This window comes from Athene noctua, chromosome 13 (genome assembly GCF_965140245.1).
Source record: "Athene noctua chromosome 13, bAthNoc1.hap1.1, whole genome shotgun sequence".
NCBI classification, from domain to species: domain Eukaryota; kingdom Metazoa; phylum Chordata; class Aves; order Strigiformes; family Strigidae; genus Athene; species Athene noctua.
The window spans coordinates 8198033-8215116 of NC_134049.1; the positions used below are offsets into that span (position 1 = coordinate 8198033).

The 17084-nt window shown below is 40.6% G+C and overlaps 1 protein-coding gene across 1 annotated transcript in view; it reads right to left on the reverse strand.

Moving 5' to 3' along the window:
* Positions 1–1591: 1591 nt before the first annotated feature.
* The window catches only part of AGBL1 (AGBL carboxypeptidase 1), a 268409-nt gene continuing 252916 nt past the window's right edge, over positions 1592–17084 (reverse strand). Inside the window, exon 21 of the mRNA XM_074917492.1 lies at positions 1592–1898. Within this exon, the coding sequence (XP_074773593.1) occupies positions 1592–1898 (307 nt within the window). The remainder of the gene's footprint in view (positions 1899–17084) is intronic.

Consider the following 17084-nt stretch of genomic DNA (forward strand, 5'->3'; position numbering starts at 1 on the left):
AAAGTTGTTCAGAAATGCATCAGAGAAAACCTCATTCTACACCAGGAATTCTCTCCACAAACACCATAAAGATGAGAAGACAACATGGTGCTTTTAGTCATGCATCATTATTAATAATAATCACTGGTAGTGGAGGCCTTATAGGCGGTAATGCTACAGCACACTATACATTAATCCTTCTCCTTGAGCCTCATAAAGTAGTAACAGAGTTGGGATCCTCTTCATCGTGCAGTTAATTCCATTTGGGTTCAAGGTAATTCTCCATTTGCAGCAGCAGAGTCTAAGACACATGAGAAGTTCAGGCCACATGAGGTGTGAGATGCAGTGATTTGGGCTTCGTGCTTTAGGGACATCAGGCATGTGCATGAGTTCTCAGTCTGTGTTGGCTTCTCCAGAATTGAAATCTGTGTTTGCAGGCAATTTTAGGAGAAATCTCAGATTTTCTTTCATTTGGGGATCAAAGGAGCTGTTCTGTCTCTGTTATGGGAGTCACTGGTAGAACGTGTCCTGTATATAACCCACCAGTAATGTATTTTACTATATTACTTTGTGGCACAATGGGGTCCTGTTCCATGAACTGGGGTTCCTTAGTTGTATTATAAGAGAACTAACAAAGAATAATCAGTCACCGGACTGATGCTTGGGCTAAATTCACTCTTGGATATTGCTACCATCACTAATCTATTGACAGAATATTGGGGGATCCCTGGCTACCTCAAGAGAACATGTTTTTCTCCTTAAAATGCCCCACATCCCTCTCATTCCCAATAGCTTTAAATAGTAGCTCTAGTTCTCCAGGATGAGCTGTTGTATCTGTACTTTTAGCTGGAAGGATGTCTCACAGTAGAAATATAATTTCACAGCATCTGTGAAACAAATTCTACACTTGGGCTCATTAGTTCAAGCATGAAGTGACTCAACTGAGATTACGCTGGACTAGTTCATTCCAGTGCTGCAAACAGATGGATTTAGCCCAGTTTTCCAGAGGACCACTCTGCATTGTCACTGGTGCTTTCCTTACTATGGCACATTGGATTTCCCACACTGTTGCTGAGATATGACCAGCTCAGAAGCATGCACAGCCTGACCCAACCTGTTGTACACACTGTAAAAATTCCGATCAGACAGAAATCAGATACATGCTCTACAGCTCAAGAGAAAAGAATGGCAATGGAGAACTCTGGCCAAAGGCATCAGTAACTGTCACTCTTCCAGGCAAAGGCTGCTTCCCATAATGAGTCTAAACTAGGAAAAAAGGAGAATCATGTCTGGTTCCTTGGTCTCAGAATACCATTCCTCAGGTCAGTCTGTACGAAACCACATACTAGAGGCAGCTGTGAAACGGGATTACGTTCAGGCAGGGATGACGTTCTCACATAGTACCATCTGGGCCAGCGGCCCCTGGCTCTGCCTTGTGTACAAAGCATAAGGAGTCATTCTCAATATATGTATGTATACAAATTACACAAACATACAGACAATTTTCTATTCAGAACTGGAGCAACACATCTGGAAAAGATGATGAAGCTGGCAAACAGGCAAAAATGAGCAGTAAAACATTTGCTTACTGCTCTGCAAGTCAAAGCCTTGTTCACACAGGGCTGCTCTGGAACCCACTGTACACCCCAAGTGCTGCCGAATGCAGAGGGAGAGATGTATTGTTGGATGATGGTTGGCTGGAAATGTAGAGCCCCCTGAGAGCCTTGGAGCTGCATGTTTGTCCCATGGTTGCTCCCTCATCTTCTGTCTCCCCTTCCACCCACGAGAGGTACTCCTGGATCTCTTGGTCTAGCTCCAAGAAGTCCTCTTCGCCATCAGAGCAACTGTCACTATTATAATCGATTTCTTCCACACAAGGAGATTCATCATCAGACTCCAGGCTGCTGTTGCTGCAGCTTCTGCAGAAAAATCACAAGAGAGACCAGATGTCATCAAAGGAGGGTGTGTTCTCTAGGGGTAAGAGCAAGTAACAGCAAAATGTGTTTCCTGGGTTCAATCCTGGCTGTGCTAATAAGGCATGAGATGGCACTAAGCAAGATCCTGTACGTCTTTGTATCTGTTTCACCATCTGTAAAATGAAGAGTGATACTTACCTACCTCACAGGAGAAATTCATTATTATTGTTAGCACTATTACTGCTATTGCTTATACAGAAACAGAGTGCTTCATATACAGACAACGCCCTGAGGCACTTAGGAGGTTATAGAAGCTGAAATATAGTAGAGAAGGAGATATTCAGTTTCCAGGAGGTTGCTGGTTTAATCATCATCCAGCTTGCTGTAGTTCCACATTTAGTGTAAGACCTAATTAATCCAGGTGGTTGAAATGCTTTGGCAACTTTTCCTCCTGTTCTGTGCAAGCTCAGAGCACTGCTAACAAGACACAGCACAAACGAAAAATGGAGGCTCTCAGGTCTTCAAGCACACTGGCTCCAAGGAGGGCAGAAATACCAGGAATGGTTGTGTTTTGGAAGGAGCATGAAAAGGCTTTGACACCATGACTTTCCAAGGAAGGGCCAAATTCAGAGGCAAGTCTGGATGGCTGAGGAGAGGCTAAACGGATGTCACAGCCACATCATCAGGCTCTCAGAAGGGTACATTATACCACCTTAACCTCCTGCCATTTACTTACAGGAATGGTCATAGGCTTTCTTTACATGTCCATTTTCAATACGTATTGTATTAGGCTAGCCTAATGCAATATTTATGGCAGAATGGTAACCACTAGACTAAATGGCTGTGGAGGATAGGGTCTTTCTTCTACCTAGCTGCCTAGTTCCCATTTGGCCCTTAGCCCAGGAGGGCAGCTGGGTAATTTTTTGAGACCAGAAAGATGCCCGTGGTTTCAGTCTGCCTGGGCCAGAGTCTGGATGGATCAGGTGGACAGATACTGTGTTTTTCACCTCCAGGTCAATGTTTTCAATCAGAATCAAAGCAGGAGAATGTATTGCTTTGCGGGACTGGAAAAGGAATAATAATCTTCAACCTCTGGCCCAGAGTTTCTAATTTGTCCCAAGTTGGGAAGAATGACTGGCTTGGCAGATGGAGCATACACAGCTTTAATGTGTGGTCTGCTCATTTACATGTCAGTAACTGGAATAATCTTCCAGCTGTTTCACAGTAGTGCCAGCATCTGAGGTTTCAGAACATACCAAAGGTGTGAAGTGTTGCTTTTGGATGTATTGATCCATTCTCTCTTCTGAACTCCAAAAAAAGGTGTAAGGTTTTCCTAGCTTTGAGACTCCAGTTCTTAATTGTATATAGACTACCCTGCAAGCAGAAACAAGCAGTGTCAACCCACTTCTCCTTTTCTGGCTGATCTCTGGCTTAGTTTACTTCAAAGGCTGGGTATAAAGGATTCTCTGAAAGCTTAACAGAGCTGTACAGCTTAAAAATAAATAAAAGAATAATTATGCACTTTTACAATTTCTGGCTCCACTTCAGTCTGCTCAAAAATCTGGGTCAGGAAGAACTCATACTGAAATTGAGTATACAACATGAAACAAAACAAACAAACCAGGACAATCCTCCCAGCACAAACAGCAACAAGCAGTGGTCTCTACTGCGTCTTACCAGTGGGTTTGATATCTTCTTTTTTTTTTTCATATGCAGGCATGGCATGAATTACCATGATACCAAGTACCTGTGATAATGTTCAAAGCTGACTAAGCTCAGGGGAACTAGATTTTTCATTTATAAGCTCTGCCTTTGCGGCTTTGCAGTCAAAAAGAACTAAAGCATACCTACTTTCAAGATTGCACTTGTATGTTTGGGAGGAGCTGCTAATGCCATTGGGACAGAGTATAGCTGCCACGCAACTCGCTGATATTTTACAGACAGAATGATTGTTTGCAACCTATGACCTGAAGGTCAAACATTTCCATTAACAGGATAACAATTTTTAAAGAAAGTTCCTATTATTACTTAAAGCTGGTAAAACCAATAACAGAGGACCTTCAGGATTTTTTGATAACTTAAATGATTTTAGGACTGGATTTCTGACAAAAAGGGGAAAACGACTCCTAGCCCAAAAGCACTTTACTATGGAAGGGAAATCTGGAAGACAGTGAACAAAGAATGACACACAAAATTGCCAATTCCTTACACTGAAGACTAAAGGAACAGTCTTTGTGTATAAACAGTATTGATACATACTGACAGTACTAATGCATAAAACCTTTGTAACGGACTTCTCCCTTGTTGCCTACATATATAGTACACAAACCACCAAGACTATGACAACTCAGTACTTGGGCAGATATACCACAGGGAGAGATCCCCCACAAGTGAGGATGTGCCACCATGTTTAGAGGTCAGGAAAGAAGACTTTCTTCCTAGCTTGTGCTGCCCTTTGCTCCTTTGCTGTGATAGTGAATGAGCAAGACAATTAGAACTGACCTTAGTAGTGGTCTCTCCAATTTGGACTGATGCCCACTGGATCAATGCCACCACCACAAATCACATAATGAGCTACCAAACAGCAAATAGATGGTACCAATGGTGCTGCCAACACAGGCTGTAATCACACCAGTGACTTAAAAATTGAAAGCCTCTTTATCACACTACCAAACTTTACAAGCCAGCTATTATACATCTCTCTACTCTATGGAATTTTCCATCTCAATAATTCACTTTCTCCTGCAGAAAGATTTAAAACACATAGCAAAGCACAAAAGGGCTAGTTGAAACCAGCAGGTTAGAGGTTTTTCTGAAAGAGAAGAGGTGGCAGCACATGGCATGCAGGAGAAACAGTCCCAGTAACGAAGCTGCTAAAGTCATTTCACGCTGCTTCTCCACATCACAAAGACCGGTTCCTTTAGGAAAGAATGCAAACGGTGAAACATGGTCATGAGCAGAAATACCAACATGTAGACTATTGCATAGCATTGCAGAGGGTGTGGCTTGCTTTCCTCCCCAACAAAGAGTTGTGGGGTTTTTTTGTTAGAGGCTGGATCTTGGCATTTTTGTTTGTTTGCTTATTTTCTTCATCTGATTTTTAAAAGCTGCAAAAGAATTCCCCCAAAACAAACTCAAAGGAAAAACAAAACAGGGAAGATGAAACAGATTTCCCAAAGAATAATGGTGTTGTCTTACAGTAGGTAAACAGTGAAGAAATCAAATGACATTACATTAGAGAACTCCAAGACAAATACAGTCTATGAATAGACAGAAAGGGGGGGAGGGGGGAGGCTGGTAATATATCTACAGCAAACAGTCCCCAGCTATCACAATAAAACATGTACACATGTTGGTTGATCTACTAATTCAAAACCCACGGCCTCATAGCCCTCATCTATTCCAGCTGATGGGAGCCACAACAGCAATTTGCAACTTTATGATGTGATAAATAGAATTTCTTTGGTTTGATTTTTAATTTGCATATTTATTGAGATATGACTTGATCTTAATTAGTTCTCCTTTTCTATGTGGGTGTGTGTGTTTGTTTGGTTTTGGAAAGCAAGCAAGCAAGCTTTGGTACACTGTAAAATAATTCTGGTTTTTTGCTGACTTGACATGAGGAGGAGAAGGGAGCCCAGTCCTTCCTGACATGTCAGCGTAACTGGAGCTTTCTAGTATGGCTGGAAAACTCTTCTTCCAGGTGCTTCCTGAAAACTTCTCATTCTAAGTCAGCCTACCTGTTAGGTCACAGCTGGATAGAAAACCCTGCCAGTCAGCTGTCCTGCTGAACTGCACATAAAAAACAACAGTCTATAGTTGTGATTGATAAACTATAGCTACATGCTGTATCTGAGGATATCTGGTGATCTCTCTTCCATACAAAATTCTCCTTCACTTGTGCATACACTTCCAGGGCATGGAGAAATACTAGAGATTTCCTAAGTAATTTCTCGAGATTTTTCACTCACATTTTGCTTGTGTGATAGGTCACTCATTCTCTGTATATTCTACTGACTGGCTCAAAATAGAATGCATTTTATTTTTTTCTGCTGGAAAGAACAGGCACTGACAACTGTCCCTCTTAGGGAAACTGTGACTATTGTTCAGGGTAGCTGCTTGACCTTCACTTGACAGGCCTCACAGTTGCAGTGCGTTAGAGAAGGAAATCAAGCGTTTACATTTTTTTTTCATATTGCTCCTCTCGCTCTTGTGAAAATTTGCTGCAGTCTTCCCAGAGCGAAACTGGAAGTGACTGGTTAAATGCTTCACACAAAAAAGCGGAAAAAGCTAAGTCTGGGGAACACTGCTAGTCATGGACATACCAATGACTGCCTGTGAAGAATGTATCAACAAACAAGAAAACATGTCTTTACCTTCTCTCTACAGTGAAAAATAACATCCCAGTAGTTTCATAATCACCCTGTCTGTAACCCTATTTTCTCCATTCTTTAAATCTCCTCTCCATCATGACATGTCCCAATCCCTTGGAAGCTGCCCAAAGCAGGGATATGGCTGTGTATAATGAGCCAAACACATCTCTGATATAGTTCATAGACTAAATAAAGCAGGAAATTATTTTCTTGAAATTTTTCAAGATATCAGACTTTACCCTGTGAGAAGAGAAAACAGAAGAAACATTTATGTTCAACCTAAACAGGCCAAGTTATCTGCAATAGCATTCACCTGAAAGAAGGGTGTACTTTTTCTCTGCTTAAGCAGGGACTGGAGACCCCAGCAAGTTCCCTGACCACAGTTATCACCTGAGCGGAAGGGGAATCTTTCATTCTTTTCCAAGAAAGTTTTACCTGTTCCATGAACAGCTATATATGTGCTAGTAGGTAAAGAGTCCTGCAGCTTTTAAAAATACGTTACCCTCTCTGCAGTGAATTGGGATTGACTTGCCCTTCTTTGGTTTTTTGACATTAAAATTCCACCTATGTCACAGAATCTAAAAGGGTGTGTGGTCTTGCACACTTTTGCTTTTGAGGAATCCATATGTTTTATTAAAAGTATTTTACAGGAATACTGCTTCTGAAGTCTTGGAATGAATCTAAAATGAATCTTAAGCAGCTGCATTTGCAGTTATCCTGGAGTACAAGTCTGCCTTTAATAGCTTCATAAAGTAGTATTTTAGGACATAAATGAAACAGCTATGATGCTTTCAAGTAATTAGATCTGTAAGAAATAAACTACAGCAAGAAGATGCCAACGAGGAAGGACTTCAGTCTGGCCTTTGTGTCTTGATTCACTTGCTACAAGGTGGGGTGCACACCTTGTAATGACTTTCTAATTTCATCTCTGCAATTCAGGAGCTCCCCAGACAGCAGCCTGGCTTCCCCTCCTGCCTGAGAAAAGCTAGACAAGGTTCTACTTAGTCCCTGACCTCACCAAGGGAGGGGATCAGATAAGTACTCATACGAGATGGCTCCAGCTTAAAGAACCGTTGCATTTACCTCTTTTGCTGTTACACAGTAAGTAATAATGATAAGAACTTTGTAGGCTCCCATGAGATTTCCTTTCCAAAGGCTCTTTGCCAAGGACTTTTGCATCTTACAACATCTCCTGAGAAAATACGTGCTAAGCCCAAGGCAATGACAGGTACTCTGGCTTTCATCCCACCATGGCCCATCCTTTCAGGAACAATATGAACATAATTAAACACTGCCTTGAATTCTGTTTGCTATGGCTGAGAGATATTTGGTCTTGTTTTGAGTGTAAGGGGTTTTTTTGGGTTTTTTTTTTATTCCTGCTGAAAATAGGCAAGAGAAAGGCGTAATTCATTGCTAAGACTTGTACTAATTAGATTTTCGGGAGTTCCCAGGGTAATTGTAGGCTGTAATATTTATAATTGATTTGGCCAGATTAAAAATGGATGTCTGGTGCACCAGTTAGATAAGTAAGGAGCAAATGGGGCTTTATCATTTAAAGAGAGGGGAAGACAACTTGTAAATAAAGGGAGAGCATGAAGAGCAAGAAACGGGCCAACTCCTGGCCAATACTGTCCCCTAATGTTCATTCAAGCTTGCAACAATTGAGCCCTGGACAGCGTTTTACTTGCATCCAGCAGAAACTCTTAGTCTTCTCAAGAATGACTGTTTCTGTTCTCCTTATTGGTGAGAAGATGGCTGATGATTGCTGTAAGACCAGAGGAGATGTTGAGTACACAACTCTCATTACACATGGCTGGAAACTGAAAAGCCTTTATATGAATCTGAAGAACAGCATTTAATTGAATTACAACATGTCATTGGTAGAGCTTTGATTATTCTGTGAAAGATGAGTTTGTACAGAGGACAAGCAGGCATTTTTCTCCCATTTGAAGGGTCCTAGCTTGACATTACATGACATTCTTGGATTCCAAATACCTCAGTTCAAATCCAAGCATGTTTCTGGTGCTAATCAGTAAAATGCACATGAGCTGGTCTTTATACTTGCAGAATGGAAAAGCTGGTGAGAAGCAAAAGGCTGCAGATTCAGGCTTATGAACAATCATTAATTTTTTCCAAATGGAGAACCAATCTATGTATCAGTGCAGCATTAACATTTCATCTTTAGCATTCTTATAGCTGTAGGCTTGTAACATTAATAAAACCCACTGACTTGAACAGATACAAGTCAGCCATGAAATGGAGCTATGACAGTTGGAGCAGACCCCAAAGATAACTAGTTTTCCTTCTCCCACTCTTCAACAGTTCTTAGGTTTTGTCTTTTTTTTTTTTTTTTTAATACGTTTACATTTCAGCACTTGAAAGCACCATCCTGTGTGTACTTCAGGAGAGATCTGTGATCTTGTATATTCACTTTGGTTTGTGGTGATGCACTCTTTCACATAGTACAATACCTGGCTTGGACAAAACTCTAACGACCCTATAAATCTGCTGCTTGGAAAGGCAGACATGAACAAAGCAGCTGCATTCCCATCAGCACCGAAAAGCTAAATCAGTGTACTGAGTAAAGTTTCCACTTACCTATGGTGAGAAGCTAATTAAAGATGAACCTAAGCATGGGCATAAGCATGCCAAACTCTGGCTATATCTCCACAGACATACTATGCAGCCTGCTAAATTTCAGTCATACCAAACAAGTTCAGCTACTCTGCACAAGCAAGGAGGAGTTAATTCACCTATAACTGGCATCCAGCACCAGCTTTTATGTGAATTCCTTAGAAACATGTGACATCCCTGAAGAAAACTTGAGCCCTGACTGCCTATATCTGCACAGTAGTACTATGTTCTTAAAACTTGGACCAAGAGATCTGTAGACCAGAGCTCAAGCCCTGGAACACAAATTTTAAGCAAGTTGAAGGCCTTTATAGGAAAAAATATGATATATTCAGGCACTGTTGGGAGACTGAGCCTGGGTTAGAGCATCTTGTGAAAGCATAGTCCTGATCTTGCTTTATAGAACCATATTACACTAAAACTTTGTGTTTATTTAAGGGAACGACATCACATAGCATCAGCTCTGGACCAGCATGCAGTCAGCCCAACCCATGCTTGCTGTTGAAAACAATTAGAGGTTCTTATCCAGTGAGTACCTGTGAGACACCTCATTGGTATGGTTTTCTACCTTTGGCTACATGTTGCAGTCTTACGCTGAACAGAAGTTTATGGCCAGATCCAATGAAGCAAGTAACAGCAGATGGTTTAAAATCCAGTCCATTGTGATCTTGTTATATTCATAAAAAATGGGAGATAAACACAGGAAATAAAAAATGGGTGACATAAAAGGGATGGGATAGCACCCATCCGCCAAGCAGCACTGTCAGTGGCTTGGATTTAGTCTGAGTTTACAAATCAAAAGAAATGCTTCCAAAACAGAAAACATCTTGGCTTTCTACAGCTTTTTCTGTCAAGTCAAGTCCCTCTGTATGGAAAGGTATTTACTAAGACTACTGGAACTCATTAGGCCACTGAATAATGTAAGAGTTGCTGAAAATATGATTTTGAAAGTGTTTGAGAGCCTTTCTCACAGTGTCTCTACCTCAAGCAATATTTTCTCAAAACGATAATCACATTATTGATGATACTTAGCAGACCAGCCACAATAATACAGGAAGATTATTGGAATCCTTGTAATTGCTCTTGGGTGCTTCCAGTAATTGAGACATTGGCACTGTAGGGGGAAAAGAAATGTGGAAAGATTTTGGCTTAGATGCTGAAAATTTGTATTGCTGAGGATAAATAATGTAAAGGCATGCAGGTTCTCCTGGGTTCTTGTTTCCCTTGATACTGTTTCATATAATTCCTTCAAATAGCTTTATGTTTTAGACAACCATTTCATCCAAATTTTGTAATTGGTTCTATATATTTAATTCCAAAAGTCCAAGTTCCATATGTATATATCCCTTAGATTTCTTTGAGTAACAAAGGATTTGGGATTTTGAAAGCACAATGTTTTAAGATGGCCAAGACATGTCTAGACTGTGTTTCAGTTAAATATCTGTTTTATGGACAGGGTATTTTTTGGGTTAGATAATAATAAATGTAAATATTTGCTGGCACACCAGATAACAGATAGACCCCTAATTACCTGATTGAACTAATAACTTCTGTAAATGACTAAATTCCAACCACTATACCCCTTGGAGGAGAAATAAACCTCTTGGTCACTAGCTTTTCTTTGTGAAAATCTACTTTTAACTGATAACCACTCTGATGTGTCAGAGAATCTATCTATGATAGATGTTAATATGTGTGTGTATATGTAAATATGTCTATTCAAGCACACAGAGTAGATCACCATCCCTTATCTATCTTTCCTTGCAGACAGATAAATAACAGATACACATATACGTATATATGCATACACTCAGACAACCACACACATACACACCCACACAATGACATGGTTTGCTCTGTATTCAGAACATAATTTTCATTACAAGACATAGGAGGCCCCAGGAGATACTCCTACAGCTAGCTGAGAGATAACAATAAATGATTGCTGAACCTTGATGCTATTGCATTCAGGTGGAAGCAACCTCAGGGAAAGAGCTGGCTACTGACCAAGGCAAACCTGTTCTTTGACTCTAGTCTTCAGGCGAGTGTTGACAAAGCAGTAGGCCACCTGAAGGGGGACTTAGACCGTCTGGGTAGGACTTGAGATACATTAGGATCAACAGGCAGGCAGAAATGGTTGTCTAAAACATAAAGCTATTTGAGAAATTAAACTAGAAGCTAAAAGCAACACTGTGTGGCGAAAGTTAAGATCTTGTATTCTCAGTAAGGAAATATGGACATATTCCTATTCCACATGAACCTGACTCATTCTTGCACCTTTTAAAGAAAGAAATGACTGTTTTAGAAACCCTTCTGCACAGCTATTTTTTCTTTCACAATCACATGTCTTCAGATGGGTAAACAATGACCATGACTAGAAGTATTGAGCACTGGTAAAAAAGAATGATTCTGGCTCAGGAGTGTCCAGAGATGGGAGAAAGTAGGGCACATGTAGGGGTTCAACAGCTGGTTTACCACTGAATTCTGCTTTTAAGGAAAGCCTTCAGACAAATCTCATCTTAAAGGCCACAGAAAACAGCTTCTGGAGCATACTGAAAACAATTAATTTAAGGCCAATATGATGGCAAAGCACTGAAGCCTAAGAGGTTCCAGCTGATGGATATCAGTCAACACAGACATCTCACAAAGTAACTTCATCTCTACAAGGTCCTATGTTATCACCAATTTCTTGAAATGAGTCCAGCACAAATCTGCAAAATCATAATCCCCCTCAAAGTTATGCATCTCATCCTAGGGATGTTCATCATAATTTATCTCAGAAACTTCCTGTAGTACAAAAAGTTCTGAGACTAGTAAGTAACTTTTGTTCTCTCATCCTTTACTGCAGAGAACAAGTGTGTTTAGTCTGTATTATAATTAGGAAAGGGAGGATCTGTGTGTTTGTGTACCCATAAGAATAAAAGGCAGAGAAGGCAAGGTCAAAGAAATCTATCTTTCCTTTAAAGCAAATTGAAATGGGGTTTATAGTAGGAACATCTGATGGAGTATGTGTGATCATAGATGACCAATAATAGATCCAGTTAAGAACTTCAGCCTCTGCCCTCATACTAAATGTTTTGTCAGACATAATGAGATTCAGATAAAACAAATCTGAACACTCGTGCTCAATATATTTCAAAACATTCCAATCAATTATGTTTTTAACACCATATGGAACCAAATCCAAAACCTTGCTTAACCTCACTCATTACACAGCTGATTTGCATATGCTTTGGGCTCCATTAAGGACAAAAAATGTCAGCTCCAGCATATAAGTGGCAACTCTTGCTAATTCCTTGATCTTGCCAAAGCCCTGCCAGATGTTTCATTAAGAATAGCAAATATTTCATTATACTCACCTTCTAAAATTTGTCTGTCAGGAATTGCAAGGATGAACTGTAGTGGTTTAGCACAAAAGAAAAACAATAGGCATGGAAGGCTGACACAAACATGAAGCACCACCTTCATCCTACTTCAGAACTCAAAACATGTTTAAAGGGATTCTTTGTGCCAGAAGGACCTACCAGCCAGGAACATATGACTCGCAGTAAACAGACGAAAGAGGAAAAAATAACAACCATTTGCTCTGATCTAAGGAGACAGCATCACCTTGCAAAAGGAACATAGTAAAGCACACCTAAAAGTTGCCATTGCTGTTTGTTGTACAACAGATGTCCTAATACGTTTCTGTGTTCCTGTTGTAGGTATTTAATAATGTTTCACCTGCGTAACAGCGAGATGCTGTTTTCAAGTGAAACCATTTGTAGCTTGTAGCATATACCAATTTCCAGCGGGGAACAATTTTTAAAATCGCTGTTAACATGAGTATTTCCTGAATATTTTATAAAAATCAATTTTCAAATGCCTGCCAAAAATGTCCTGTGTGTTTTACCTGAAAGTCGCAATTACATTTTCCTACTTTTTCTGTATGTGAATATGTGGATGTATATTTATATATGCATATGTAAATTACCACTAAAATTCTTTTAAAAATACCAACACATCACAGAAGCAAGCATATTCTGAGTGAAAGCTGAAGCAACATAAACTGACAAAAGTATTCATTTAATCAAAATAAGACATGTACTTGGATGGATGGGACAAATTATAGAGCACAGCTTGCAGAGCAGAGAAACAATCACTTCGTAGAGAACCACCCCGAGCATTTAGTGTCACTCTCTGATTTACAACCAAAAATGATAAAAGGTCAGTTCTTGTGTGCAGAGTAAGTGACTGAAAAGATATATCAGACTGCATCAAGGGAAAACTGAATCACGAGGTTAAAACATTTGGGTTGAAAGATACAGGTTCTACACTCGGTGGGCTCGCAGTTACTTTGAGCAAACTGCTTTTCTCTCTGTCCCAATTCCCCAACGACATGGACACAGAAGGCTCCCTCACTCTGCCTGGCCGGCAAGTTCATGGTGTGGTGACAGAGCCAGGGTGTGCCTGAAGCCCTCCATCACTTGTCTAGTCTGAACTTGTGAAGATGTTTAATTGCCTCTTCTATGCAAATGCCTTTCTCTCTACTGAAAGCAGTAAGACAACAGGTGCTTAATAACCAAAAACCTCGTCAGCAAACCAAGACTACAGTAAAGAAAATAGCAAGTTTCCAGATTCATTAGGGAAAGAAGTGAATGTTCATGATTCTGCCAGACAGGAATGAAGAGTTTAGCTGGAGGAGTGATGAGGAAGTAGGACTCCTGCTGACATCAGGAGGAGAGAGAGGTGCTCAGTTATACCAAGGATTAGCTGCCAGATCGTATTTCAAAGAGCAACGTTGTAATTCTTACAGTACTGAAAACAACTGAAGTCATAAAAGCGAAGGGAAGATTATTTAGATGGGAAAGAAACTGTCATGAGCTGCCAGATTTTCTGTACCCAGTCTGGCCTCTGATTTTAAGCTCTCCAGCTAACCTATCTAGCTGAACAAGCCAGCCATCCAGCTCTAGGAAACAAAGGTTGGGGACTTGTGCGTGCTGGTTCCACTGGACCTGAAAACCTCATTAGTCAGGAAATCTTGTATTTCCTGACATTTGCCTTTGTATTTATGTTTTCCTAGGTCCTCGTTTTGTCTCTTTGCTTCAGGAAGCTGCTTATTGCACCAAAATAAAGTGACATCTGTTCTTCTCATGGTGGATTCTTTCAGGAACTGAAGCATCAGGAAAAGACCAGATCATGAGCTGTTCTGGCTCATGAATTGTCCTCCAAGGCATTGAAAAAACCCACAAAAACCATATTTGCCAGTACAAGCAGCACAAATCCAAGTACTAGAATATACATACACACTTCACAGAGGGGATGCATTTGGGAAGGTTATATTCATGAATGCATACAGGGTTCCTGACTGCTGTGCACTGCGGTAGAATCTCTTTTCTTGTTCCTTCTTTGCCATCAAATCATTTTCTCTACAAACATTTTTGTTTCGCCAGCTTTACATAGATACCCCTACATTTCTAGTGTCAGTAACACACAACCCCTTAAAGAAACACCGCATGCTGCTGAAGAACCCAGGCTCTCAGAATGGTGGAGATAATAGGATGGTAGTAAATGAAAGTAGGGGCAGACAAGTCGGACTGCCGCTGACTTTACCCTGAGTTTGCCAGGCTTATGCCGGACTTTCTCCTTTTCTGCAGAGCCAACCTGCAGATAAACTGTGTCAGATTTAATGGTGCATGGTACAGGCAATTCAGTATCAAGGAGAAAAAAAGCATCTCTGAGGCAAGATGTGTTATCAGCTCAGCTCAGAAAGCAGCCTATCAAGAAACACTGGCAAGGCGATTTAAAAAATCTGTAATTTAGATGTTAGATTAAGCCTAAAACTTTGTTTGAAAACTTCATACTTCTCACAAGCAGACTAGCAAAGCCCAGGAGGATCAGATCAGCTGTCAGTCCAGATGACAAACTAATACACTTAGCGTATATGAAGTACTGTACACATGAAAGGTACAGGAAGGATGGCAACATTATACAGTTTTATCCTGCAAGGAATCAAAGCTGTTATTACACAGCAGTTTTCTCAGGGCTATTACACTCCATTGCTTACCCACCAATCAGTTTACCTTTCCGGGCTTCTCAACGACATGAATCACTTTTAAATAACAATGCATTTACTTTACATACAAGCTCTGCAGCCTGAAACACCCCATACTACTTTCTGAAAAGGGAAGCAGTCTGAAGATTTATTAGTAAAAGGTCTGCTGATGTGCACGGAGCTGCACCGGCATGTCCCAGATGAGCAGCTGAACTCCTGAACAGCATCATTCACCACTAATTTTGCAGCCATTTCTGAGGCAGGGAACAACACTGCCTTAAATCTTGTTGTTCTTAGAACAGAAAGTGAAGAATTCTAAATTCAGTGAACAGCCAATGCAACGATTTTAAGGAAAGAAAGATATAAGAAATATGCCCTGTGTCAAAACTTGACAAAGGTGCAAGGCCTAGACCCCTAATTCTTAATACTCAGAGTATTTCTTGGTTTGCTAGTAAGTAAGTATTGCTGTGCAATGACAATCGTTTGATGATAATTACAACAGCAGCGAGAGCCTGTGGCATGTTTCATGTCAGCCTTACACACTTATTTCACTGATGGGCAATATGACAAGGCATGGTGCAAATTGCAGGCACTCCCAGAAGAGTGGTGCCTGCTTGTGTAGTTCCGGGAAAGCATGGGGCTTGGGAAGTGGCAGAGCAAGGTCAGAGAGGCTGTAGACACTGATCCAGAATATCTCTTAGGCAGTCTTTTTCAGCCATACTCCTAGCAACAGGTCTCAGTGAAAGACAGCACAGATCCTGCTGGTTGCCTTTCTCTGACATATGTATTTACTGTAACTGTCCCCTATGAGTTTTTGGAGAAAAAAAACACAGAATTAAATATACTCACACAATTAGGATCGTATTAACCTGAGCTGCTGAGGGTGAATTCATTAAGCAAGATGGGTAAATTATATGTCCAGAGATCTGTGATGATGGAGGAGCAAAGCCAGGCACCACAAACCAATAACTCTAGCTTTAGAGAGATGCTTCCTTCCACTTTCTTGTGCTGTTCTAGATGTTTCCAGTGCAAGAGAAGTCTGCGGGGATACAGTCAAGGAAGAAGAAAATTTCCTGATCTGTCTATTCCCTTGCTACTTTCAAGGTCTGCCCCCTCAGAAGCTTGGCATACCCTTCTCCCACGCTACTCCCTATAGTCAGGAAATGCCTAACATTTCACTTTTTACAGAGGGTCTCCACTGAGATGGATTAACCTCCTTAAACTCAGACCTATCAATTTCCTCTGTTGGAGACTTTGGATTTAGATATCTTTGCTGTACTGGAAAATATCCACTGATAACAAGCAATTATTATTACAAGATATATCCTTAGAGATAGAAACTGGCTGCTAGGAAAGATTGAAATGAAGGGGAGAGGGGAAAACCAAAAATACTATTCTTACTTAACCTGACAAGGTTTTAATCACTTCTCAGGCATGTCATACCCAAAAGCCCTTGGACGGCTTCCTGAACAAGACTCTTGACACCTACCACGTAAAGCACTTGACTCTCTCACAATAATATTAAATACCATTACTGGAAAGGGATGATAGAGTTAAATGTTAATTTCAAACTTAATTTGCTTTTTGAAGCCATCAGAAACATACATAATCTCCTCCCCACAAACTCGTATTTGGGCCCTGAAGACAGCATCCATAGCAAGCTAATAGACAGTGCGTGGAGATCTTTCTGTGAGACTTTACAAAGTGTGTATTAGATTGAATGATTTATAAAACATATAACTAATATAATGCCTGTGATAGCAAAAATTTAAATCAAACAGTTTGTGGTTAGGACTGTTTTAAAGCATTAACTGTAGTGGGGAGGAGGTGCTGTAGAAGAAGAGCAGAGGTTAAGGTGCTTGTCTTTTCCATTGGTGTGGACCTGCATGTTCAAGTCCCAGAGGAAATGAACTGAGAAAACCAACTCTGACATATGCCAGAATGACTTTGAGGGGCATTATAAACACTCAGAGGGTTCAGAGCACAGGCAGACTGTGCTGGACAAGCAGCATCAGCAGTAGCCTGGAGGTGCCTACCAGCAGCCTGAGAAGGAACTTGTCTGCTTCAAGGACAGTGTGATAACACATGCTAATTAGAGACCGATAGCCCCAAAATGAGCATCCCTGACATGGGGCTGAGCAATCAACACAG